This window comes from Pristiophorus japonicus, chromosome 12 (assembly GCF_044704955.1).
Source record: "Pristiophorus japonicus isolate sPriJap1 chromosome 12, sPriJap1.hap1, whole genome shotgun sequence".
Taxonomy (NCBI): Eukaryota; Metazoa; Chordata; class Chondrichthyes; family Pristiophoridae; genus Pristiophorus; species Pristiophorus japonicus.
In genome coordinates this window covers 22,706,619-22,732,891 of record NC_091988.1, presented here as the reverse complement: position 1 = coordinate 22,732,891, position 26,273 = coordinate 22,706,619, and the positions used below count along the sequence as shown (strand labels likewise).

The following is a 26,273-nucleotide window of genomic DNA, read 5'->3' as shown; positions in this document are numbered from 1 at the left end:
AAGGTTATCAAGTTGGTTTTTCAACATCACTGCATGGCATTTAGCAATACAGTATACCATAGCCAAAGAGATTTTACCAACACTGTTTAAAATCAGTTTTCCTAACAACTCCTTAACATACTGACAGAATAATTAATGACATTCGTAACAAGCAAACTATAGAAATATGCATCTTTGACACGGTTTTAAAAAAAAAATAATTTAGAAGTATAGATGTCAAGCCCCTAACTTCCGACATTGGGTGAGTGTAATTTGGTAATTGGACCTTTGTGGGGCCAGGAATTTGAGCCGCGTGTGATGTTTGCCGAGCTTCTGCTCCAGAAGTGCAGTGTTATATATTTAATTGAATTTCAGGGTGCAATGAAGAAGTGCCCGTTCTCCCTGTAATTTGCAGCCGCATGCAAATTACGGAATTAGGGTGAGATGACGTCACTCAACCTACATTTTGTGACTTCCAACTTTCCATCTGCCCACAAGAATGTGCACCACTTTTTCAAAGGTACAATTTGCCAGGTCCTGATCATCAGAACAGAAGTAGTTGATTGAAAGGAAACTGCTGAACAGAGATTTTGTGCGCAGACTTTTGACCAATCTTAGATTGATTGCAGGCATTGGGGAAAATAAATCACTGTACTGTTCAGGAAATCTCCCCCTACATTCTGCATTACCCTTGGAAAACATTGTTTTTAAAGAGAATTAGTGAACTAATATTTGAAGGCTGCACGATGTTTTCTGAATGGGAATCCCACTCTACATGATAAACGTGCTATTGAAAGAGGGGCAGCAGGAGGCAATAAGGGAAGCTATATTCATCAGAGGAAAGCCTGAACAACCTAGCACTACCCATCCAGCAAGGTCTATAGGCCCAGGCACACCTTCTGAGACTTTTCACAGGAGCTCTGTCTCAGGAAGCTGTACTTCAGTCATGAAGCTTTGGAGCAGCTCGAATCCTTGCTGTTTTATATGCACTCCTCCATAAGGCAAGTCACCAATTCTCCCTTTGCCAAGGCAGCTCAATTTATACAATTCAATAGTAACATTTTACATAGTTGCAAATTCCTCAGGGTTGTGGGGGCTATTGATTTAACCCACGAGGATTACATGCCTCAAATGTAAACCCCCATAACTATATGACATACAAAGGCTTCCACTCCCTAAATATGCAGCTCATTTGCGACAATAGGCACAGCTTCCTGCACATGAAATCACGAAATGCTGGGAACTGTCATAATACTTTTATATTTTGTCAGTCCAGTGTCCCAGCTCCATTTCCACAGCAGGATGGTTGCTGGCTGACGCGGGGTACTTCTTACTGACATAGTTCATGATGCCACTTTGTAGGACCACCAGTGTGGCATAGAATATGTAGTTTGGGACCTGGAATGTCAGGTCCCTCATTGAAACACCTGCAAACTCATCGATACGAGGGATTGTCTAATATTACTATACTATAGAAGTGCGATTATGAAACACACAGGAAGACAACAATAAGAAGTGAGCAAGGCATTGGAATGCTCAAAGAAAGGTTCTGGTGATTGGATAGATCGGGGTGAGGGGGATGGGCTTGCAGTAGCACCCAGCAGTTACGCAAAGAGTGGTAGCATGCTCTGTGTTCCATAACTAACAGTAGCAGTCCCTAGGATTTGAGATGCAATCAACCTCCTGGAATTTCAACTGGCATGTGCAACCCTGCCACACTGAAGACATCACATAGGGAACCTAGGGATTTCGAGGCACAATAGTTTAAATACACATAGGTTGGATGCAAATATTTTTCAAACACAGATTACAAAGTCCTTAATTTAAAGCTTTTAATGTTATTTCCCAGTGTACTGGACAACATTCATACATCAGACTATATATATTACAATTACCTCATTGTCATGTGGTGGTAGTTGATGTAACAGCTGCTTAATTCTATACTTCTCTCCAGGACTGTTAACATATGGAACCTTATCTTCTGGGAGACAGTTGTAGTATTGGTGAACCTGTGCATGACAATATGGTTATAGTTAGAAGCAATTCTTATCTTCATTCTTATCATTCTAGCAGAATAAAAATAAAAATGGCATCTGAAAATAGGAATATATTTAAGTTCATCAATAACCATAAAAAAAGCTGTAAATAAAATCAGATCATAATGGTAGAAAATGATGGAAAGTCACAGAGGGTCTGTCAATATCTAAAAAGAGAAAAGATGGTCTGAAGCATAATATTAACTTGCCTTTTCTCATTGCAAAAGCTTGAATGTCTAATGTGCATTTCCAGCATTTTCTAGTTGCCAGCATTTGCAATGTTTCTCTTGATCTCAGATAATAATGGCTTTGCTCTATAATACAATCTTTGCAAAACCTTTTCCCTCCTTCACTCTAGGTCTCCTGATTGTTACACAGTGTGTGACTAATCTTATAGTCATCCAGCTCAAAGGACAAGGTGCACACTTAGATATTTTTAAAATCTTTGTCGCAATTATTTTTTTGGTGGGAGGGAGGGTGCTGTCATTTGGAGGAGCTAGTTAATTTAGTAAGTGATATACTACTTTGTTAGTATTCTCAAAATAATGAATGGCTATTACATTATTTTATGGTTTATTACACTATAACAATGTGATCCAGGACTTGATCAGCACCTATTTCTTGACAGATTTGTGCCATCAGTACAAATTATCTTCCCCCCCACCCCCCCCTACTGTGGTAGAACTGTATCTCCACTGAAATATGGAATGCTCAGCTGAGACAGGGAAAGGATAAAGCCAAGCCATGTTATAACCTGTGCGGCACAGAAATCATTTTTAGTTCCTGGTAATAAAAGTGATAAAGAAACACTTACTTTTCCCTGTGGATATGGTTGACTGTGGGATTCAAGACAGAGTAGATCTTTGTTTGCAAAATAAAGATTATCCCTTCAATAAGTAGCCTCTCCAGTTTAATTGCTATTTTACAAACATTTCCTAACCGTCTGATTATTATAAGGTTATCATAATTCCTATCCATAATTTCTTGTATGTTCTCTGGTTTGAATTTAAAAGATGCAACTAAATGGAAATATAAATGAGAACATGGAGCATACCCCCAGCAATATCCTGTAACTGGAAAATAGAAAAGCAGCTCAATTTATTCTAGTCCACAGAGAGTTTAACTGAAAACTGCAGGCATGGTCGTAATGTGTAATTGTTCTCCTCCTGACACTAGCTATAATTAAATCAAGCTGCGCTATACAAGGTAGCAATGTTTCTCCAACTGACATTTGCTATGATTAAAGATGACGCACATTACAAGGCTTCCATTTACCACTCTTTGAAAGTGTTTACATAACCAATGTTAAATCTGAAGTTATGCCTTATATGATTTATTGAGATTTTCACCAATAGATGACATTGGGATTATTATAAAGACGTACAAATACCTTGTAAATTATATTTATTCCTGTTTGACTTAGATCCACTTAAGTCTACAGTTCGCCTTCTGTGACTCTAGGGTTTTTGACTTGACACTCCTGGACTATGCAGCAATATTCGTGGCATTGTGAAGAAAATTAGTGCATACAGGGAAGCGAAGTGCAGTAATGCAGTACTGTAGTAATAGGCAATTCCACAGTCAGGGGAATAGGCAGGTGATTTTAGAGCACCATTCAAGAATCTTGAATGGTAAGTTGCTTCCCAGAAATGACAATTGGCATATTGTAGATCAGGTGCAAAAGATTTTGGAGAGAACACAGAACAGCTAGATGATGCAATTCAGGTTAGAACTCACAATATAGGAAAGAACAGAATTGGAGTCCTGCAAAAGGGACCATCAGGGTTTCGGAGTTAAGAGCACTCATTTCAAGATTACTTCAGGTGCCATGTACTTGTCAGTATAGAAAGAGAAAGATAAATGTGTGGCTGGAGAGATGGTGCAAGAACAAAGGGTTCAGATTCCAGGAATATTGGAGCAAGAATGACGTGTACAGGATGGATGGGCTTCCCTGAACAGGGCTGGAACCAATGTCCTCACTAGGGGCTCAAATTTCCCCAAAGCATTTTTTTGGCGTACTTGAAGAGTTATGCCCAATTCTTTGGGGCCTATGTATGCCAAAAAAAAAGATTCTAAGTTTCCTCGTTGGATTTTGTCATTTTGGCGTGGCCTAACCCGACCTTTAGTTTTGGGGTGGAGCCTTGATGTGCGCCAAAAAGATCGGGCTGCCATGGTGACCAGGGACACAATGCGGGCTGAAGCATACAGCCAGCTCCCAACACATTAAAAGAAATGAAAACACATAGCAGCAACTTACCTCCAACCCTGCCCGGTCCGGTCCCATTCTCGGTCCCCGGTGTCTGTCTATCTGTTTGTCTCTCTCTCTCGTGAACCGGGGACTGAGACTAGGACCGGACAGCCTACCTGTGTGTGAGAACCGGGGACCAAGAATGGGACCGACCGGCAAGCCCTTCGGGCGGGGTTGCAGGTAAGTTGCTGCTATGTGTTTTTCAATTCTTTTAGTGTGTCCAGGCAGCTGCTGCGCCAATTTCCTTAACTCTAGGGAAGGTTTTTCAGCAGAGGCCACATACACTGGCCGAAGCACAACTGGAGTAACTCTCAGCTGGCCAAACTTCCCTAATTGGCGTAGGTGACTGGTTATGCCCCCTTTGGCTGAAAAAAAAATGACCTAAAAAAATCGTAACTAACTGAGTTACGCTGGTGCAAATTGATCGGGGAAACTGTGGTTTTTCAACTTAGGCCAAAAAGAGCAGCCTGCTCCAAAAAAACAGCGCAAATCACTGGAGAAAATTGAGCCCCAGGAGACTAACTACTGCTGTTCAGGAAGGATTACATTAATATTGCAGGGCATAGAGAGAGGAAACAAAAAATGAATTTGCATTCATCGAGTGCTTTTCACGATCTCTGAATGAAGTACTTTTGAAGTGTAGCCATTATTTTAATGTAGGGAAACACCGCAGCAGAAAGAACATGACGAGGAAGGGGAGAGGAAAGCAAAAGTGCCAAAGAGGTGTAGGAAAGAAAAAATAGGAAATTAATTGAGAATGGATCAGAGGAAGGAGGGATTTTAAGATTAAGATGGCCAAACAGCCAGAGGCAGGTCTGAATTGTATGTGAATACATAAAGTATTCAGAATAAATTTGGTGAGCTGTATTTTTTTAAAAACATATGGTATCCAGACAAGTAAGCTAAAAGGCTGAGATGACAAGGTGCCAATGAGCTAGTTGTGATGTTGGCAACTGTAAATAGGCAAGTTATTAACCTGTCTGGTAATCAAAAAAAACACCTCATATCCATTGTATTGCAAAGCCCTTGATCTTTGTTTGGCTGTGAACAATAAGATGGAAACTGGGGCACAAGCTGGCAAAGAGGCTTGTTCAAACAGGGAGGCTTGTTCATACAGGAAGGCTTCAAGAGCAGTCAGAATTTTTAAGGGAAAGATTGCAAGGCTTTTGCTGAGGCAAAGAGGTTAGAACTGCTGGAGGCTAGTTAGACGTCATTTTGTTTAAGGCCATTAAGATGACCCACTAATATAGGCTAGCCTGGTGTCTTTTTTATTTTGTATTATTACATAAAGATACATTGTATGGATTGAATTATACCTTACTGTGAAACAAATAACTTAATGATTTGTACCTGGCTTTGTCTCACCATGCAGTTGATCAGACCCCCTTGGAAGAGACTGAAGAAATAAATCTACAAAAGCCATGAATGTAGTTCAGGTCACAAGAGCATACTATAATTAAATCCTAGGTCCTAGGTACAAGTAGATATGTGGCAGTGTGAGTCAACTCCCATAATGCCAAGATGTTCAGAAGGCTAATGGGAGTGACTAATGCCGCTGAAGCTGAGAAGGTATTGATGGCAGATGCAAATTTGTAACAGGCACACACTGCTAAGGCATTTGCAATATAATTGCATTAGCAGAGAAGGGGTTTACTCGAGTAAGGCTGGGAGCATAATCCAGAGGCTTGGATTAATAATCCAGTGGAAGAGATCAAATCTCAAGAGGGCAACTTGAGAATTTAAATTTATTTTTTTAAAACCTGGCACTAAAAAGCCTCAATCAGTAAAAGTGACCATGCGGTTGTTGAATTGTTGTTAAAACTCAACTGGTTCACTAATGTCTTTTAGGGAAGGGAACCTGCTGCCCTTACCTGATCTGGCCTAGGTGTGACTCCAATTCCCCATCAATGTGTCTGACTCTTAACTGTAAGGCACACAGTTGTATTAAATCAAAGCAACTATGGATGAGCAATAAATGCCAACCTTGCCAGTCACACCCACATCCAGAGAATGAATAAAAGAACATTCCTGGTTACAAAATATTTAGGAGGGAGAATATGGGAAAAAGGAGGGGTTTCAATATTAATTAGAATACATTAACTAGAATATAAGGATTACTGATGATTCAAAAGCAGAGTTAATTTTTCTAGAGTTAAAGAATAAGAAGGGAACTGTAATTCAATTGGGAGTTATAGACCACTGAATAGTGGAAATGGTGCTTGTAAAGGGCAAGGTGTGTGCGAAAAAACGTAATAGAATCTCCTTTGAAGAAATACTGAAGTGCATTCATAAAGGAAATTTAATGGATGTTCTGTATGTGGATTTCAGAAGGCATTTGATAAAATGCCACATATAAGAGGCATTGATATAATTAAGGCATATGGATAGGAAGTTTGCTAACAGAAAACAATATTAAAGCAGAAAAATATATGTTTGTATTTCCCATAGTACATACATTGGTAATGATGCAACAGTCCAGACAGCAAATCCAAACTGATAACTATTTAGTAGACAGTATTAAGTCATAGAACAATGAAATCTAAAAGCTAAAAAGAAAAGACTTAATCAATCATAATTACCAAAACTGATCATACACAACCTGGTAAATGCATAGTTGAATAACATATGACTACATATCCATCCATATCTGCACCTTTGGTGGTCAGGGTGAAAAAGAGAAAATTAAATATTCATACAACTACAACATTGAGACAATGCTTAATTTCTTCAAACCTTTTCAGGGATGTATAGTTAAAATCAAATGTTAGCTCTCGGTTTGTAGTTGTGACATTTTAGTGGACATATGCCCGTCTCCCCTAGATCCCTCAGTGTTTTTCTCCTGTTTTCATAGTTTTAAGCTGTTTTGCTCTGCAGCCAACTAGATACCAATTCCTGAAGGCTTTTCTGGCAGCTGACTTAGTTAGAATAACCAAAAATCCTTGCTTTACACAACTTCCATCTGCCACAGAGTACTACTTCCTTTACACTTCTCTCACCAAAGAAACTACTTCAGACAATTCTGTCTTATTTATACTTAAAATAAATCTGATTCCATACATGGGATCTTATAAAATTTAATAAAGTCATTTCTTGGCTCCTTTGCTTTTGTTACTTTTACACAAATCCAAGAAGCCAGAACTGCCATTACATTTTACTCCCACTATAAGAGAGACCTGTACTGAAAGTGATTGTTTTTTGAGCAATGTATAGAGTAGCATTAACATATAGCTTTTGATGTAACACAGAAGCACCTCTAGAAAATAATGAGAAAACGCCAGGATATTCTAAAGAAGGTTTCAATAAATGAAATGATCTTTGACATAATCATTTAGTATTTGGCAAAGTCATGTTGATTTATGTGTGGGTAAAATGAAATAAATTATCAGGGGTCTGGAATTGATAGTCTATTTATTGACAAGACTGAAATCAAACTGAAAATAAATTAATACTTAATTCTCAATAGATTTATTAGTCATCAAAACACGTAGTTAGGATTGAAGCTCATAAAATCCCTAAGTCTGCTGTAAAAGAAGAATTTCTGTATTTAAATGAAGTGAGCTCTACTAGCTAATGTTGATGATGACAGTAGGTGGTGGTCATATTATACAGAATGGTAGGTTCACTCATTTTAATTTTATCCTAGTTGCCTGGTGAAAAACAGAACATGGATGAAAAGTGGTGGGTGGGCAGAGAAAATTCAGAGAATGACTCACGTCTGTCGTTAACATGAAGCACTTGCTTAACAATGGCATCAGCAGAATTCTGGGAACGATTAATCTTCCTGCTCTATTAAGAGAGGAATGATGTATGATATGAGAAGTAGCGGGGAATTTGGGGAGGCACAACAGTGACGATGGTTATCGGTTTGTCCAAAGTATTATATTATTTTGCCTTTTAAGGATTGGTAGCAAGGAAGTATAGGCCCCGATATTAGCTCGGAGACAAGGAGCAAGCTGTTTTGAGGTCGGGGATCCCGGAAGAACAGTTTCCCTCAGGTCCTGCCGATTTTAATGGCAGAACCTAAATAAAATTTTCTGTCTCCATTTCCCGGCTGCAGCCAGTCAGGTTGAGAGGGAGGCTGGCCTTTGGCACCAGGCCGCAGCCAGGGAGCAGAACGAGGGAATCGGAAGGCTTGGTGTTGGGGGAGATGGGAAGCATCAGTGGTGGAGAAGATTGGAGGCCTCGGGGTGGAGATCAGAAGGATCGGTGGTGGAGCTTGGAGGCCTCAGGGGGAGGGTGATCAGAAGTGTTGAGGGGGGGGGGAAAGAGTGAGGGTCAGGGGCGATCGGATGAGTCAGAAGGGGGAAAATTGGAAGGGTCAGGGGCTGGGTGGTGTCTGATCCCAAGGGATGGGCTAAACATATAAATTGGATCCAGTCGGTAAGTCTTCGATCCAGCAGTCATCGTCTCGTTTTGGCTGCAGGGTTTCCCAAGGCTTCGGAAACCTGGTCGGCCAGGTTTAAATTTAAAATGGTGATTAATTCCGAGGCATATTTAAATGACCTGCCTGTGAGTAGGTTGCTTGCCCATCCCCATCCCGCCTGCATTAAAACCGGAAGTGGGCGGGTTGGAGCCAGGATTCAGATTTTTTACATTTGTACAAACCCACTCACATTTGGAGGTTAAAATACCCCCCATTGTGTCTATGTTTAAGAAGGGGGATCAATTTGACCCAGGTAACTAAAGGCCCATTGACTGCATGTCAATACCAGGTAATATTATAGAAATGAAACTAAATAGTAGGTTGAAGGAGCAGCTGCATAGCAATAGATTTGAGCACATTACAAATAGAACAGACAGTGTAAATCGCTATGATATAGTTTATTTAGAATTCCAGAAGGCCTTTGAGGAAGTTCAACATGTAAGACACTAATAAGTAAAATTCACGGAAGTCTAGTTATAACATGGGGATAGGAAATTAGTTTCAAAAATATTAAACAGAGTCCTTGTGAGAAGCGGCAAGGTGCTGAGTGGAGTTTAGAAGGGCTGAATCCTTGGACCCTTGTTATTTCTTATTTACAGGTATCTACAGGTATCTGAAAAATATCCTGGGTAGAGAAACCACCAATTACAAGCCTGTTAAACTTCGAGGTGATTTTAAAATCAGTACAGGAGGATACAGTTAAGGTTTTGGAGAGAATTTAGATACATTATCATCATTTTCGAACATGCCACAGGCCACTCCTGTAACCCAAGGGTGTCTTTTCTTGTCCAATATCAAGGCAAATGATAACAAGACCCAGGGATCCTGCCACTTTTCAAAAACAGACTGAATATTCACTCTTACCAGACTGGGACACAGACTTTGAACCAACAAGTGGTTTTATTTACATAAGACAGATGAATGAATGGTAAACATTGTAACACAGTGAAATGTAAATAATAAAGATGCCACTTTCTTTCTATTTGAACAGATGTATTATATATTAAGTACCGTGCTGAGTTTGGTCCTCTCACGTGGTGGTTAATATAGTGGCCGTGGAAAGGGTTCAGAGGAGAGCTATGAGAATAATTCCTAGCTTACAGAACTGTAATTACTCAGATGGGCATAAGAAGCTGGGTCCATATACTTTCGAGCAACACAAACTTAGAGGTAATCTGATAGAAGCTTACAAAATAATGAAAGGGCTGAATAGCGTGCTTATTTTGACAGACTGGGGAGGACCAGGGGACATGAGTTTAAACTAAGCAAAAGTTAGGAATAGGCTGGATGTTGGGCAGTTCTTCTTTTCCCAGCGAGTAGTGAGCCTCTGGATTGCATTGCTGGTTGGTGCGGTGGATGCTGACTCTCTCCACACCTTCAAATGGGAGCTGGACCAGTGATTGACTGGGGCCCGGATCGCATCATGTGGAAGGGAAGTGGGTTAATAGATAACATATGGGCCATCTGATCTCCTGGACAGATTTCGGTCATTTCAGGGGGTCGAGGAGAGATAGTATTTATTTTCCTCCCATCACTGCTGCTTACTTTATTTTATTTAATGTTGTTTCTCCCCATTCTGCATAAAGCCGTTAAATTCCTGAATCACCCATCTTCATTTAATTCATTTTTCTCGTAGTGGTGTTCCCATGCACTGCTTCCCTTATCCTTCTAAGCGGTAGAGGTCGCAGGTTTGGGAGGTGCTGTCGAAGAACCTACGGCGAATTGCTGCAGTGCATCTTGTAGATGGTACACACTGCAGCCACGGTGTGGAGGGAGTGAATGTTTATGGTGGTGGATAGGGTGCCAATCAAACAGGCTGGTTTGTTCTGGATGGTGTCGCGTTGCACTCATCCAAGCAAGTGGAGAGTTTTCCATCACACTCCTGGCGTGTGCCTTGTATTTGGTGGAAAGACTTTGGGGAATCAGGAGGTGAGACGCTCGCCGCAAAATACCCAGCCTCTGATCTGTTCTTGTAGCCACAGTATTTATGTGGCTGGTCCAGTTAAGTTTCTGGTCAATGGTGAGACCTCCAGGATGTTGATGGTGGGGGATTCGGTGATGGTAATGCTGTTGAATATCAAGGGGCAGTGGTTAGATGCTCTCTTGTTGGAGATAGTCATTGCCTAGCACTTGTGTGGTGTGAATGTTACTTGCCACTTATCAGCCCAAGCCTGAATGTTGTCCAGGTCTTGCTGCATGCGGGCACGGACTGCTCCATTATCTGGGGAGTTGCGAATGGAACTGAACACTGTGCAATCATCAGCGAACACTTCTGACCCTATGATGGAGGGAAGGTCATTGATGAAGCAGCTGAAGATGGTTGGGCCTAGGACACTGCCCTGAGGAACAACTGCAGCGATGTCATGGGACTGAGATGATTAGCCTCCAACAACCACAATCATCTTCCATTGTGCTATGTATGATAACAGCCAGTGGAGAGTTTCCCCCCCTCCGCCCTCCCGATTCCCATTGACTTAAATTTTACTAGGGCTTCTTGATGCCACACTTGGACAATTGTTGCCTTGAGGTCAAGGGCAGTCACTCTCACCTTGCCAGTTCAGCACTGTCGTCCATGTTTGGACCAAAGCTGTAATGAGGTCTAGAGCAGAGTGCTCTTGGTGGAACCCAAACTGAGCATTGATGCGCAGGTTATTGGTGAGTTAAGTGTCGATTAACAGCACTGTCAACATCACTTTGCTGATGACTGAAAGTAGGCTGTTGGGGTGGTAATTTGCCGGATTGGATTTGTCCTGCTTTTTGCGGACAGGACATACCTGGGCAATTTTCCACTATGTCGGGTAGATGCCAGTGTTGTAGCTCCTACAACAGCTTGGTTCAAGGCGTGGTTATCCTGGAAAATAAGTCTTCAGCACGACAGCCGGGATGTTATCTTTGCTGTATCCATTACGCTCAGCCCTTTCTTGATATCATGTGGAGTGAATTGAATTGGCTGAAGACTGGCTTCTGTGATGGTGTGGACCTCAGGAAGAGGCCAAGATAGATCATCCAGTTGGCAATTTTAGGTGGAAGATGGTTGCAAATGCTTCAGTCTTGTCTTTTGCACTCATGTACTGGGCTTCATCATCACTGAGGATAGGGAGAGTCATGGCGCGACCTCCTCCCGTTAGTTGTTTAATTGTCCACCACCATTCACGATTGGATGTGGCAGGACTGCTGAACTTTGATCTGATCTGGTTGTGGGACCGCTTAGTTCTGTTTACAGCATGCTGCTTCTGTTTAGCATGATGTAGTCCTGTATTGTAGCTTCACCAGGTTGGCACCTCATTGAACCAGAGTGAGGGACATGGTAGGGTGAGGGACATGCCGAGCCATGAGCTTACAGATTGTGGTGGAATACAATTCTGCTGCTGTTGATGGCCCACAGCGTCTCATGGATGCTCAGTTTTGAGCTGCTAGATCTGTTCTGTATCTATCCCATTTAGAATGGTGGCAGTGTCACACAACACGATGGAGGATGTACTCAGTGTGAAGACGGGACATCATCTCCACAAGGACTGTGAGGTGGTCACTTCAGCCATGGACAAATGTATCTGCCACAGGTAGATTGGTTAGAATGAGGTCAAGTAGATTTTTCCCCTGTGTTGGTTCTCTCACCATTTGCCGCAGGCCCAGTCTGGCAGCTATGTCCTTCAGTACTCAGCCAGCTCAGTCAGTTGGTGCTACCGAGCCACTCTTGGTGATGGACATTGAAGTACCCCATTGAGAGAACATTCTGTGCCCCGGCTACCTTCAGTGCTTCTTCCAAGTGGTGTTCAACATGGCGCACTGATTCATCAGCTGAGGGAGGGCGGTAGGTGGTAATCAACAAGAGGTTTCCTTGCCCTCGTCTTTAAGGCAAGTTGTGCCCATGTTTGACCTGATGCCCTGACGAGTCAATGTTGAGGACACCCGGGGCCACTCCTACCTGATTGTATACCACTGTGCCGCCACCTCTGATCTCTCCTGTCCTACCGGCACGTCAGATGCAGGGATAGTGATGGAGTCTGGGAAGTTGGCTGAAAGATATGATCCTGGTGGGCAGAGAATACATTTCAAGGACACTCTCAAAGCCTCCTTGATAAAATGCAACATCCCCACCGACACCTGGGAGTCCCTGGCCAAAGACCACCCTAAGTGGAGGAAGAGCATCCGGGAGGGCGCTGAACACCTTCGCGTCTTGTCGCCGAGAGTATGCAGAAAACAAGTGCAGGCAGTGGAAGGAGCGTGCGGCAAACCAGTCCCACCCACCCTTTCCCTCAAAGACTGTCTGTCCCACCTGTGACAGAGACTGTAATTCTCGTATTGGACTGTTCAGTTACCTAAGAACTCAATTTTAGAGTGGAAGCAAGTCATCCTCGATTTCGAGGGACTGCCTATGATGATAGAAACATAGAAATTTACAGTGCAGAAGGAGGCCATTTCGGCTCATCGTGTCCACGCCGGCCGACAAAGAGCCGCACGGCCCTTTGTCAGCAGCCCTAAAGGTTACATATAAACCTATGAACAATGACGGAAAGACGGAAAGAAAAGAGCACCCAGCCCAACCAGTCCGCCTCACACAACTGTGACACCCCTTATACTGAAACATTCTACACTCCACCCCAACCGGAGCGATGTGATCTCCTGGGAGAGGCAAAAACCAGATAAAAAGCCCAGGCTAATTTAGGGAGAAACAATCTAGTAAAATTCCTCTCCAACACATTCAAGTGATCGAAACTAGTCCAGGAGATCACCCTGGCCGTATTTTATTTCCTGCAGTATTTACCATTATATCTGTGCCATCCAACAAAAGGTCATCCAGTCTAATCCCAATTATCAGCTCTAGATCCGTGCCCATCCAACCATCTCTTAAAAGCGATGAGGGTTTCTGCATCTGCCACTCTTCGAGGCAGCGAGTTCCAGACCCCCACAATGATGATGATGATGATTCGTCTGCAAAATGATGCTGATGATTCTGTGAGTATGACTATGTTCGGCTATGGGACAACTCTTCCAATGTTGGCACCAGTCCTCAGATGTTAGTGAGGTGGACTTTGGAGGGTGTGCTGTTGCCGTGTCTGCATCTGGTGCCTAGGTCGATGACGGGTGGTCCGTCCGGTTTTACTCTTATAGCTTTTTTCTAGCAGTTTGATAGTGGCCATTTAAGAGTCAACCACATTGCTGTGGATCTGGAGTCACATAAAGGTCAGACTGAGTAAGGATGGCAGATTTCCTTCCCTGAAGGATGTTAGTGAACCAGATGGATGTTTATGACAATCCGGTAGTTTCATGGTCACCATTACTGAAATAGGTCGAACCTCCCTTATCCGGGACTCCCTTAACCGGCACCACCCCTCGTACGGGACCATTCCCAGCCGCCAGGTGGCGCATGCGCAGAACGCGAACATCAAAATCTTACTCACCAATATAATCTTTCTCCTCGATCGGCTGCCTCCTCCTTGTCGCTCTGCTGGAACGCGTGCAACCACAATCCTTGGGCTGGCCGCTTACTCCCCACAGCGCTCCCTCCGGGGGGTCGGGCTGACTTTTCTGGGCCTGCCGACTCTTCGGGGCTCACTGGCCCCCGCTGACTCTTCAAGGCCCACGAGGGCCCGCCGACTCTTCGAGACCCGCCAACTCGCCAACTCTTCGGGGCCCGCCGGCTCTTCTCAGCCTCTGTCCAGTCAGTCCAGCCAATCGGCGCACACACACACTTACCCCAGCAACAGCACTTAAAGGCAAAGTCCATCCAAACACGTGACCTCCCTTCATCTGGCAAAATCCCTCGTTCGGGACAGGCCAGATCCTGGAGGTGCCGGATAAGGGAGATTCAACCTGTATTAACTTTTTATTCCAGAATTATTTAATTAACTGAAATTAAATTCCACAGCTGCCATGGTAGACTCGTGTCTCTGGATCATTAGTCCAGGTCTTTGGATTACTATTCCAGTAACATAACCACTATGGTATTGTTCCCGACAGTATCGAAGACATGGATTTCTTCAAGGAGAGTTGTGTTAGACAAATTTATTAGAATATTTGAAGTGACAAATTTGTTAGATAATAGAAATGCACTAGATTTAGTGTATATGGATTTTCAAATATCATTCTATAAGAGGTCTCAAGAGACTTGTTGGAGAAATTTAGGCATATGGTACGAGGAAATATAGTAGCGTAAATAAAAAGTTGGTTGATGGTCAGGAAACAAAGAGGCTGAATGGGTATTTCTTGGACTGGAGAGGGTTTGGAAGCGGTGTACTGCAGGGTTCAGTGCTGGGTCCCTTTTTGTTCTTGGTATATATAACTGATTTGGACTTCGGCTTAAGGAGCACAATCTTGAAATTTGCTAACAACATAATATAGGGAATCTGGCAAACAGTGGCTGTAATGGACTTCAGGAAGACGTAGATAGGTTCGCAGACAAGGCAGACAGGTGCAAAATATAATTTAATATGACTAATGTGAGGTACTATGTTTTAGGAAGAAAAATAAGGAATAACAATAAACATTCAATGCAAAGATACTGAAGGATATGGCTAAACCTAGCGGTTCAAGTACTTCATACCTTGCAAGTGTGAGTGCCAGCACATAAAGCAATAAAAAAAAGGCCAACAGCATTTTGCATTTTATAAATAGGGGTTAGGCCACAGTTAGAGTACGGTGTTTAAATTACACTGGACAGACCATACTTGTATACAATTCCGATAGCCACATTTCAACAGGGAGATACTTGCATATGTGAGTATGCAAAAATTGAGTAACACGATCCAAGTGTAAGGGAGCTATGAGGAAAAATTCTGAAAAAGCTTAACAGTCTCTCTCTCCCTCGACTAGTGTTTAAGTAAAGACATAATTGAGGTGCAAGAAGTATTAAATGTCATGGTATTAAATCAATCATTGATAAACCTCACTGTTTTCCTGTGGCCCAATGGATCAATTTTCAGATCCTGGTTTTAGTGCCCAAATCTTTCCATGGCCTCCACCCTATTTCTGAGATCTCCTCTAGCAGTATATTTATGTACCCACCATCCACTTTTCTGCTACCTCTGCTCCATTGGCAGGTATTGGCCACTATGGCCCATCCTCTGGAACGCTTTCTAAAATCCTGCGGTCTCATTAATGGCCTTGAAACCTCTCTGCTACCATGCTTTTGCTCCGCTCTCCCAAGCCATGATTCCATTTTCTCCCCAGTTTGGTGTCTACCTTTTCTGGAAAGCACTCTGAGGAATTGTTCTCTCGGAGAGTACTGCTTTATAAATGTAAGTTGTTGTATATAAGGTGAACTCAGAATTACTCTGTTGTGTCAGTAGAATAAGCCAACATTAATTGAAATTCGTGAAAAGTACATTTAAAGCAGAGTCTAGAAATAAATTCTTTACTCAAAGGATGATAAATTTTGAATCAAAGATATTGGAGAAATTCAACATGCAGATTAATGTGAGGCTGTTCAGTTAAAATACTCAATCAAAAAATTTGCATTTATAACAAAAAAAATCTTCTATTCTGAGCTATATTCTTACACAGGCTTTAAAGCCCACTCACCATTCTATTGGTTGAATGGGCCAAAAAGCTTTTCTTGTCCTTGATGCTTTCTCATGTTCTTATGACTCACACTCCCAATGCTTTGCTTTTACTGATCTGTTACAGAGTGGTTTAGTAAGCTTTAACCCATTACTGTAAAATGCCATGCTCAACAGAACTGCAAATTGGGTTCAAAAACCAGTGTGGATATTTACTTAGTAGGGAATAGGACATCAAGGGGGCGAATTTCCAAGAGGGTTCTCCCACTTGTCTGCCATAATGTTGATGGAAGAGCTGTGGAAATCCTGCAGTGTAAACGCTAGCAATTCACTACTGTCTAATTCACAGCTGCTATAAAGATTGGAGTTTTGTTAGCCATTAGAATATAGATATTAAATTTCTCCAAGGGGGGATATAAAAGCTTATACTAGACTATTCCTATCCTCTCAAGATGATCTCTCCCTCCCATAAAATGAGTTTCCTCTTTTATATCTTGGCCACTAAATGTAGATTGGCTAATTAATGCTAAAGAAAAATAACCAGCATGTACAAGCACAGTAATTGCTTTCTTTTTTTTAAATTAAACTTTATTCTTAGACATTTGTTTAATTGAGCCCCAGAGCGTGGTTGGAGGTAATGGTGACTATTGTTTCTGAAGTGTGAAGGATTTGGATGTTGTACCTCTGTTCTAATTTTCCTCGTGCTTCTTGGTCTGGAACCCAAGGCTGTAGTGGATCTGTTCTAAATAGGGAGACTGAAGTTTTATTTCTATAAAGTGATATTCAGTTAGTATGAATTGACATACAAATCAGAATGTCTTTTGTATAAACTGACCAAAGTAGTAACACTGCATACTATATCTAGTTAAAAGATGAGGTTTTAGCCCTACAGCAATCAACAAAGTTAAGTACTATAGAAACGATTTAAATAGTAAAAATTAGTAGCAAAGTAACACTACCTGTTCAGGCTTCAGTCCAGGAGGAACCCAGGCATATTCCTCCAAAGCACAGCCAGAATCATCATCAGATGTGGAATTCCTCTGAAAATCATACATTAGTTTGTTCACAGTCTTCTCCATTTCTAAAGGCATTGCTGTCACTATGTGTTCCTCACGTGGGCACTTGCAGTGAAGACAGATCTTCCTGTGAAAAGTAAAATAGCCATTTGTAAGCTCACTGCAGTAGGGAAACTACTGAAGTGATCACTGTCAAGCTGCAAGGCTTAAATACTTAACTATAAACACATACTTGGCAACCAGCCTCTGGCAGTAGCTGACTGTATTCAAGCCAGTTTTATATTCTAGCGTGTGTGCCTTTTGTGGTTTATAGCCCTATATATGTTGCACAACCTAGGAAGGTCAGGGACTATAAGGCTGGTCAGGTTGTTAAAGCTGTCAGAGCTAAGTTGGTTCTGCTGTCAGGGAAACAGGCTGCCAGGAACAATCAATTCAATTAGCAAAACACTGAATAGCTAGTCTAAGTACAAATGTGAAATGACTAGCTATTGCAACGCATGAATCAAGTGAAATATCACAAAGACTATAAGGTTTCAAAACTGATACCATGCTGGAATAGACATATTCGGTGCTGTTCAATTTTAAAACTATGCCCTTCACAAATTAATTTAAACAGCGTAAAAAATTATCTAGTTCTATGACTTATTGATGACAATTTGATTAAATAGATACTTACAGTAGATTTGTCAAAGTACAAGTAAAGCAAACTGAGAAAAGCACAGTATTCTTGCTTTAATGCTGCTTTTAGCAGGGATTTTCAAACAAGGGAATAGTTTATCTTAGACGATGGACTTTTGCCAGATTGTCCCAATTTCCTGCTATTTGTTAAATCAAGAATGCATATTGACCCAAACAGACAATGGGCATCTGGTTTGCATCCACTCAGCATGGGGACTCATTTTAGCACATAGTTCCTGCCTTTTGAAAAACAGAACCCAGTTATAGAGCTTAATTACAAAAACTAATTAAAACCCTTAAAGTACTAGGCACATCATCTGTTTCGCTAACTGTACAGGGTTCCTTTTTTTCGCAGGATAAGGGTTAAGATGACAGTTGCTAAAGCAAAAGTCCTACAGCTGTGCAGGCATGAACATTTCAGATTGATTTCAAACTGTAGCAAGAAAGTAGAAAACATTGTATGTGGCATATTAAAGCACTGCTTCTTAAAAACTAATTAGTTCTTAAAAAAATTGCAACAATCTTTTTTACATTAAAGTACTGTGATAAGATGAAATGCTTTTGAATATTTAGAGAATTTGTAAAACCTAGCTTACATTGTTTCCAAACATTTCTATAATTATACTTAACAAAAATGCATTAGAAAGCTAAATAAAAATCAACAATGCATGTTAAAAAACTATCTTTAAAGCTGAAAAAAACATTAAGTGCGCAGTTAATTATTGCCAGGTTGTAGCTTGTAAAACAACTCACATTTAACATACTATCAATTATATACAATACTTTAAAGCATGCTATTAAATGGCATAATATTTGTTGTAATTCAGGTGTAAGAATATAATTTTAAATATATTATGACTTCAAAGTCATGTCAACCTAATTATAGTACAGAAATTTTGACCCAACAGCAGGATGCCTCTTATGTAACAGACTATTAAACAGTCATGTTTTTGCAAGCTAGGGCACCCTATTTTGCTACAAAAGGTAGAAAAAAAATGTTTTACACAATCCGCCCCCCCCGCCCAAAAATATAATATAATAACACACAGCTAGCAAAAGTACTGTTTGTAAGAATGCAATTTTGTTAACTGCAATTAAAAAGGAGCAGTCAATCTCAATGTAAATAATCAAGCATTAAGCCAGTTAACCATTATAGTTGCTAATCCAGTTGCTTGATAATCCAGCTATGGAATGCTTAACTGTTGGAGAAAATGTCAGAACATAACAACAGAGAAGAATTCAACTCAGTGTTCAAGCTTCACAAATTTTGAGGTACATAGAAATTGAGCAGGCAAACACATTTTGGTAGGGAATGAGTTTCCGCACAAGCAAAAAAAGGCAGTAACCATGGCAATGTATCATAGACAATGGTGTCAAAATTGGCCGTCATAGCAATCATTTCCCAGATGGCAAAAGGGGACACAAATTACAAATTTTGCGAGACTAGGTCCTGTGCCTCAAGGACGCCTAAAAATTGTCCACCATCTAATTGGCTTGGACGGTTTTCAGGCATCCGAGGTGGCCGCCTATATCAGTGGTCTTGCATATGCTAATTAGGTACCTAATGCCTGTTTTAAGACCCCTAAGTAATTGGCCTGCTTTGAGCGGAGCACGAGCCGGACCTGCTCCAGTTGTGGTTTCCTGGTGTGGATGTGGCCTAGGAACCGGCCACCACTGAAAAGTTACATTTTCATTGTTTTTAAATTACGTGGAGTCAGGAGGAGATGTGACCTCCCCAACCTCTATCATCCCACCAACCACCCGGCACTTACTCGAGGGTCATTGCCAGTGATGCAAAGTGACCCAAAATTATTGTTCCAAAATGGGCGAGCTACCTGTGGCGGCACAGCGGGTGCCAGCAGCTAGTCTAAATTACTGAAATGAGGCCAGAGGCCCAATATCTGTCAGGCTTGGAAGATCAAATTGGGGGTCTGAAAGAAGGTGCACTACTTTTTTTTTAAAAGCATAAAACTAAGGAATGAATTACTGTACAATAGAAGCCTATTAAGATAGATATTGGCCAAAATTTTGCTGTGGCAGACCAACGAACAGCTCCCACTATTAGAACATAAGAACATAAGAAATAGGAACAAGAGTAGGCCATATGGCCCCTCGAGTCTGCTCAGTCTTCAATAAGATCATGGCTGATTTGATCATGGACTTAGCTCCACTTCCCCGCCCGCTCCCCATAACCCCTTAATCCTTTATCGTTTAATAAACTGTCTATTCCTGTCTTAAATTTATTGAATGTCCCAGCTTCCGCAGCTCTCTGAGGCAGCGAATTCCACAGATTTATAAGCCTCTGAGAGAAGAAATTTCTCCTCATCTTTAAATGGGCGGCCCCTTATTCTAAGGTCATGCCGTCTAGTTCTAGTCTCCCCCATCAGTGGAAACATCCTCTCTGCGTTGTGCACCTTGTGAAGTTCCCTCATAATCTTGTATGTTTCAATAAGATCACCTCTCATTCTTCTGAATTCCAGTGAGTAGAGGCCCAACCTACTCAACCTTTCCTCATAAGTCAACCCCCTCATCCCCGGAATCAACCTAGTGAACCTTCTCTGAACTGCCTCCAAAGCAAGTATATCCTTTCGTAAATATGGAAACCAAAACTGCACACAGTATTCCAGGTGTGGCCTCACCATACCTTATATAAGCTGTAGCAAGACTTCCTTACTTTTATACTCCATTCCCTTTGCAATAAAGGCCAAAATACCATGGCCTTCCTGATCATTTGCTGTACGTGCATACTATTCTTTTGTGTTTCAAGCACAAGTACCCCCAGGTCCCGCTGTGCTGCGGCACTTTGCAATCTTTCTCTATTTAAATAATAACTTGCTCTTTGATTTTTTCTGCCAAAGTGCATGACTTCACACTTTCCAACATTATATTCCATCTGACAAATTTTTGCCCACTCACTTAGCCTGTCTATGCAGATTTTTTGTGTCCTCTCACACATTGCCCTTCCTTCCATCTTTGTATCGTCAGCAAACTTGGCTACGTTACACTCAGTCCCTTCTTCCAAGTCGTTAATATAGACTGTAAATAGTTGGGGTCCCAGCACTGATCCCTGCGGCACCCCACTAGTTACTTTTTGCCAACCAGAGATGAACCATTTATCCTGACTCTTTGTTTTCTGTTAGTTAGCCAATCCTCTATCCATGCTAATATATTACCCCCCAGTCCCGTGAAATTTTATCTTGTGCAGTAACCTTTTATGTGGCACCTTGTCAAATGCCTTCTGGAAGTCCAAATATACCACACCCACTGGTTCCCCTTTATCCACCCTGTTCGTTACATCCTCAAAGAACTCCAGCAAATTTGTCAAACATGACTTCCCCTTCACAAATCCATGCTGACTTGCCCATTTAATGTTGATGATACTTTTTGCTGCAAGTTGCTGTAAGTGCAAGATGGATCCCAGGCCATCCGGTATCTGAGTGAACAGGGGAAGCAACTGTGTATCTCCTCAACCAATCAGATTGAAAGATTATATAATTAACAACGCAAGGTCTAAGAAGGACGTGGAAGTTCGAATGGATGAATTTAATATCAAATCAGGTACAGAAAGAGAAATTAAGAGAGAGAAAAAAATAGACAAAGTAAAAAAAAATGTTACATTTAAAAAAAACGCCAATTAAAACCTAAATGAATGAGACTCCACATTTGTAATAGTTAATTTTCAGTGCCAGATAGGTTGACTGGCAGTAATGAATGCTTACTGCATTGTTAAAAGGGTACTTAGATTTGAAATGACTTGACGTACTTTCTGTGGCGAGTTTAGTCTCTGCATACAGTGAATGCACAGGAACCTCATGCCACTCAATGTATTTGAATAGAGAGCCAGACAGCGAGATGCCGTTTTCATGAAGCTAACAATGGAGTGCGCATCTCTGACAGCAACTTTTTGATTTCCGCGTTTAATTGCGCATCTGTCCTCACCTGAAGTTGATGTGGCATTTGTCATTAAATAAGTGCTATTCACCTCATCCGTTATTTACACAGCAAATTTTGGGCCATTATTTTTATTATGGATTTCCAGTATCAGCAGTATCTCTTTCTCTGTATTGTTATTTACCAGTTAAAGATCTATGTGCAAGACATGCTGCACCAAGAGAAATGTTAGCAAAAAAGTAAAAATAGCCGTATGCAAATTTTATTAACAAAGGAAGAAGAATACACTGCAGAAAGCAATTTCCATGGGCCAAACCTACACATTTCAATCTACATTGCTCTTATGTTTAAAGGCAAAACTGGAACATAATGGGAAATATTAAACAGCCTACTCAATATGATGTAGCTATTATTGATTTGTTGGAAGGACAAATTTAGAAGATGTCAAGACTAAAGCAAACAAAGCAGAGAACAGAACCAGTGATCTATCATATATAACAACATTAAGGGCAAGCTTTGGCAGCAAGAAACAAAAAAACACAGAGATAGTTTAACGATAAGGTTTTAACAGCAACAATAACTGAATAAGGTTGTTCATGTCAACTTATTTTCACCTGGGTAGTGTCTAGTGACCCTGGATGCCAGTTTTATACAGTGTAAATGAGGCAGGAATGATGGAAAATGGGGTGCATGGTGTCACCCATGGGGGTTGAATTTTATGCATCGGCGGATGATCGGGAGTACGTCCTCAGAAATTCGCCCCCATATTATTACCATTTTGCTTAGTTGTGCCCTTACAAAAATTGTTGGGGGTGTCTGCTGTCTCACCTGCCCAACTACCATCTCAAAGGTGGACACACCATGGTAGAAAATCATTGCTTTGCAGTGCTCAGGAAAAACTAAACAAGCATGATAGATATCAGTCCTGGGAAAAAGAAATATGTGCAAAAGAAAATACTGCCGAGCTCGATGAAAGAACTGAGCAATGGAATCCTGCATGCTTATCACCATGCTTGCATGAGCTAGGCTGCTGAAGGGGGTTCATGGCAATACACATTTTAGTTAAGTCAGTAAAAGATTAGTACATAACATAGACTGTGGTTTTCTGCAAGCGCACGTGCCAGACTGCCATTTTTCCCTATTCATTTTAATGGACAGAAAATCACACGCTACCAAGCACACAGAGAAAACCCCAACAAAAGTGTCTTAGTGCTTTGATGTCCCTGTGGTGTCTCATCAGTTTTTTCACTAAAATGAGAAAACTTAGGACTGTCGGGCCCCTAGTGAGAAATGGAAAGGAAAATGACCAACGAATGAATGACAACGTTGAGAGAAAGAAATGTTTACATAATCATAAGAGCTAATATTTACCCTGCTCACAAATTCTCCTGCAGTTACAATTCACAAATTCATTGGAAATAAATGTATGAATGTACAATATTACAGGACTTATGCTAAGATTCCAAAATATACTTACTGGTGAATTTTAATCGACAACACAACGTTCCCATTGACCATTTCTTTTGGCCATCCATTTTCATAGCAAATTCATGCAACCTTTAGATGCTGCAGAATTTTATAGTGAAGAGCTAAAAACATGATTTTATGTACATTTTGTTATGTCCCTTTATGACTATTTTGTTCAAGTATCCATAATTTGCACCGCTCATTGTGGTGCACCATGTTAATTACCAACAGCTATTTGAATATCATCGAAGTAATGCACTCTGTTCTTATGCAAATGATCTAGTGTGCAACATTTTAGAGCATACATGTTGATTTATATGCCAATTTAAAGGTGCTAAGTAACAACCATCTGTGGCATGATTTAAGACCATGAAGGAAAAATTCCGTTGCGCCCCGTTTGAGGGCAATAACATTTGGCAGGCGAAGAAGTCTCGCCTCTCGCGAGAAATTGGGGTTACCGACCCCGAAAGGAAGTGGAGTGCAAAATAGTGCCCTCTACTTACTTTCGGGGATGGTAGCGGGGGGATGCAGCGGGGCGCAGCGTTACACACTGGGCCACGTGGCGCTGCCGCATAGGAGGGGCTCTTCCCTTAATTAATGGAAAGGCCCAAGCCGCAAACTCTGCAGTAATGAAAAGGTCCTACCTGGATCACCGGGGAGCCAACAGCCCGGCAACAAAGCAGAGTGCTGGGAGCTGACCAATCGTGGCACAGACCCCGCATTCAAAGTACAATGGGGCGCAAGTCAAAATCAGCATAATTTAAAAAAAGAAGGCCCACACCTCCCCTTTAACTTGCAAGCGGCCGGCCACTTGGTTCACGTCCTCTGAAGCGGTCGCTGTCATCGTCCGGCGCAGCTTCATGAGGCGATAACTAATTTAAGGTCCGGGGTGCGAACGCTGCGCTGCGTACAGTGATGACATTGTCACCGCCAGCGAAGCAGGGCGTTACGGGTTAACACCGCTGCTAAACTCCTACTGAATTTAGCAGGAATTGTTAGCGGCGCCGCATGATAAGTCATTTGCGCCTAATGGGAGGTGCAAACAACCCGAATTTCTAGGCCCATATTTTTCAAGGTGGTAAACTGAGGAGCAGCACTGGGCCTGTTGTAAGCAAACATGTCCAAAATGACTGAAAGCTTCCTGTTTGCAATGCAAGAGAAGAGCAGCACAATCACAGCTTGAAATGCTCTTGATTATCGTCTGTGTGAAGAATGAAATGAATATGGAAGGATCATGGCATCAAAACGATTGCTTGTCCATTGAAGATGGCTGCAGCACTCATCTCCGATACCATTCACGTCAGATTCTTGCTGATTCCACTGAGAGGAGCTAGTCAGTAATGCAAAGCTGTACTTTGCGAGTCACTGTTTCATTACTCACTACATTATCTACTCCCTTCTGATCCACAGCAACAGTTGAGAACCATTCCAGAATTTTCCAATAACCCGAGACCCAAAGTCGTGACTCATATTCTATCTAAAACACCCTCACTCAGTGAAGCAGTTTCAGAAACAGAAAAAAGTTTAATTAGTGAATGTTGAGGGGGAGGGTGAACAACCAGTTGTCGTGGTGCATATAGGTACCAACGATATAGGTAAAAAACGGGATGAGGTCCTACAAGCTGAATTTAGGGAGCTAGGAGTTAAATTAAAAAGTAGGACCTCAAAGGTAGTAATCTCAGGATTGCTACCAGTGCCACGTGCTAGTCAGAGCAGAAATTGCAGGATAGCTCAGATGAATACATGGCTTGAAGAGTGGTGCAGAAGAGAGGGATTCAAATTTCTGGGACATTGGAACCGGTTCTGGGGGAGGTGGGACCAGTACAAACACGGATGGTCTGCACCTGGGCAGGACCTGAACCAATGTCCAAGGGGGAGTGTTTGCTAGTGCTGTTGGGGAGGGTTTAAACTAATATGGCAGGAGGATGGGAACCTATGCAGGTAGACAGAGGGAAGTAGAATGGGGTCAGAAGCAAAAGATAGAAAGAAGAAAAGTAAAAGTGGAGGGAAGAGAAACCCAATGCAAAAATCAAAAAGGGCCACATTACAGCAAAATTCTAAAGGAGCAAAGTATCTTAAAAAGACAAGCCTGAAGGCTCTGTGCCTCAACGCAAGGAGTAATAAGGTGGATGAATTAATTGCACAGGCAACAATGAATGAATATGATATAATTGGCATCACGGAGACATGGCTCCAGGGTGACCAAGGCTGGGAACTCAACATCCAGGGATATTCAACATTCAGGAAGGATAGACAGAAAGGAAAAGGAGGGGGGTAGCATTGCTGGTAAAAGAGGAAATTAACGCAATAGTAAGGAAGGACATTAGCTTGGATGATGTCGAATCTGTATGGGCAGAGCTGCGGAATACCAAAGGGCAGGAAATACTAGTGGGAGTTGTGTACAGACCAGCAAACAGTAGTAGTGAAGTTGGGGACAGCATCAAACAAGAAATTAGGGATGCGTGCAATAAAGGTTAAGCAGTTATCATGGGCGACTTTAATCTACATATAGATTGGGCTAACCTAACTGGTAGCAATACGGTGGAGGAGGATTTCCTGGAGTGTATTCGGGATGGTTTTCTCGACCAATATGTCGAGAAACCAACTAGAGGGCTGGCCATCCTAGACTGGGTGATGTGTAATGAGCAATCTTGTTGTGCGAGGCCCCTTGGGGAAGAGTGACCATAATATGGTAGAATTCTTTATTAAGATGGAGAGTGACACAGTTAATTCAGAGGCTAGGGTCCTGAACTTAAGGAAAGGTAACTTCGATGGTATGAAACATGAATTGGCTAGAATTGACTGGCGAATGATACTTAAAGGGTTGCTGGCTGATAGGCAATGGCAAACATTTAAAGATCACATGGATGAACTTCAACAATTGTACATCCCTGTCTGGAGTAAAAATAAAACCGTGGCTAACAAGGGAAATTAAGGATAGTGTTAAATCCAAGGAAGTGGCATATAAATTGGCCAGAAAAAGCAGCAAACCTGAGGACTGGGAGAAATTTAGAATTCAGCAGAGGAGGACAAAGG

The 26,273-nt window shown here is 41.7% G+C and overlaps 1 protein-coding gene across 7 annotated transcripts in view; it reads right to left on the bottom strand.

The window, feature by feature from the left end:
• prickle2b (prickle homolog 2b) overlaps window positions 1–26,273 on the bottom strand; it is a 323,079-nt gene that overhangs the window by 14,479 nt on the left and 282,327 nt on the right. For all 7 annotated transcript variants that reach the window (XM_070895218.1, XM_070895217.1, XM_070895219.1 and 4 more), the window contains 2 exons: window positions 17,145–17,328; window positions 1,875–1,988 (listed from right to left, as the gene is read on the bottom strand). In XM_070895218.1, coding sequence (XP_070751319.1) covers window positions 1,875–1,988; window positions 17,145–17,276 — 246 coding nt within the window. In that variant the 5' untranslated portion in view covers window positions 17,277–17,328. The remainder of the gene's footprint in view (window positions 1–1,874; window positions 1,989–17,144; window positions 17,329–26,273) is intronic.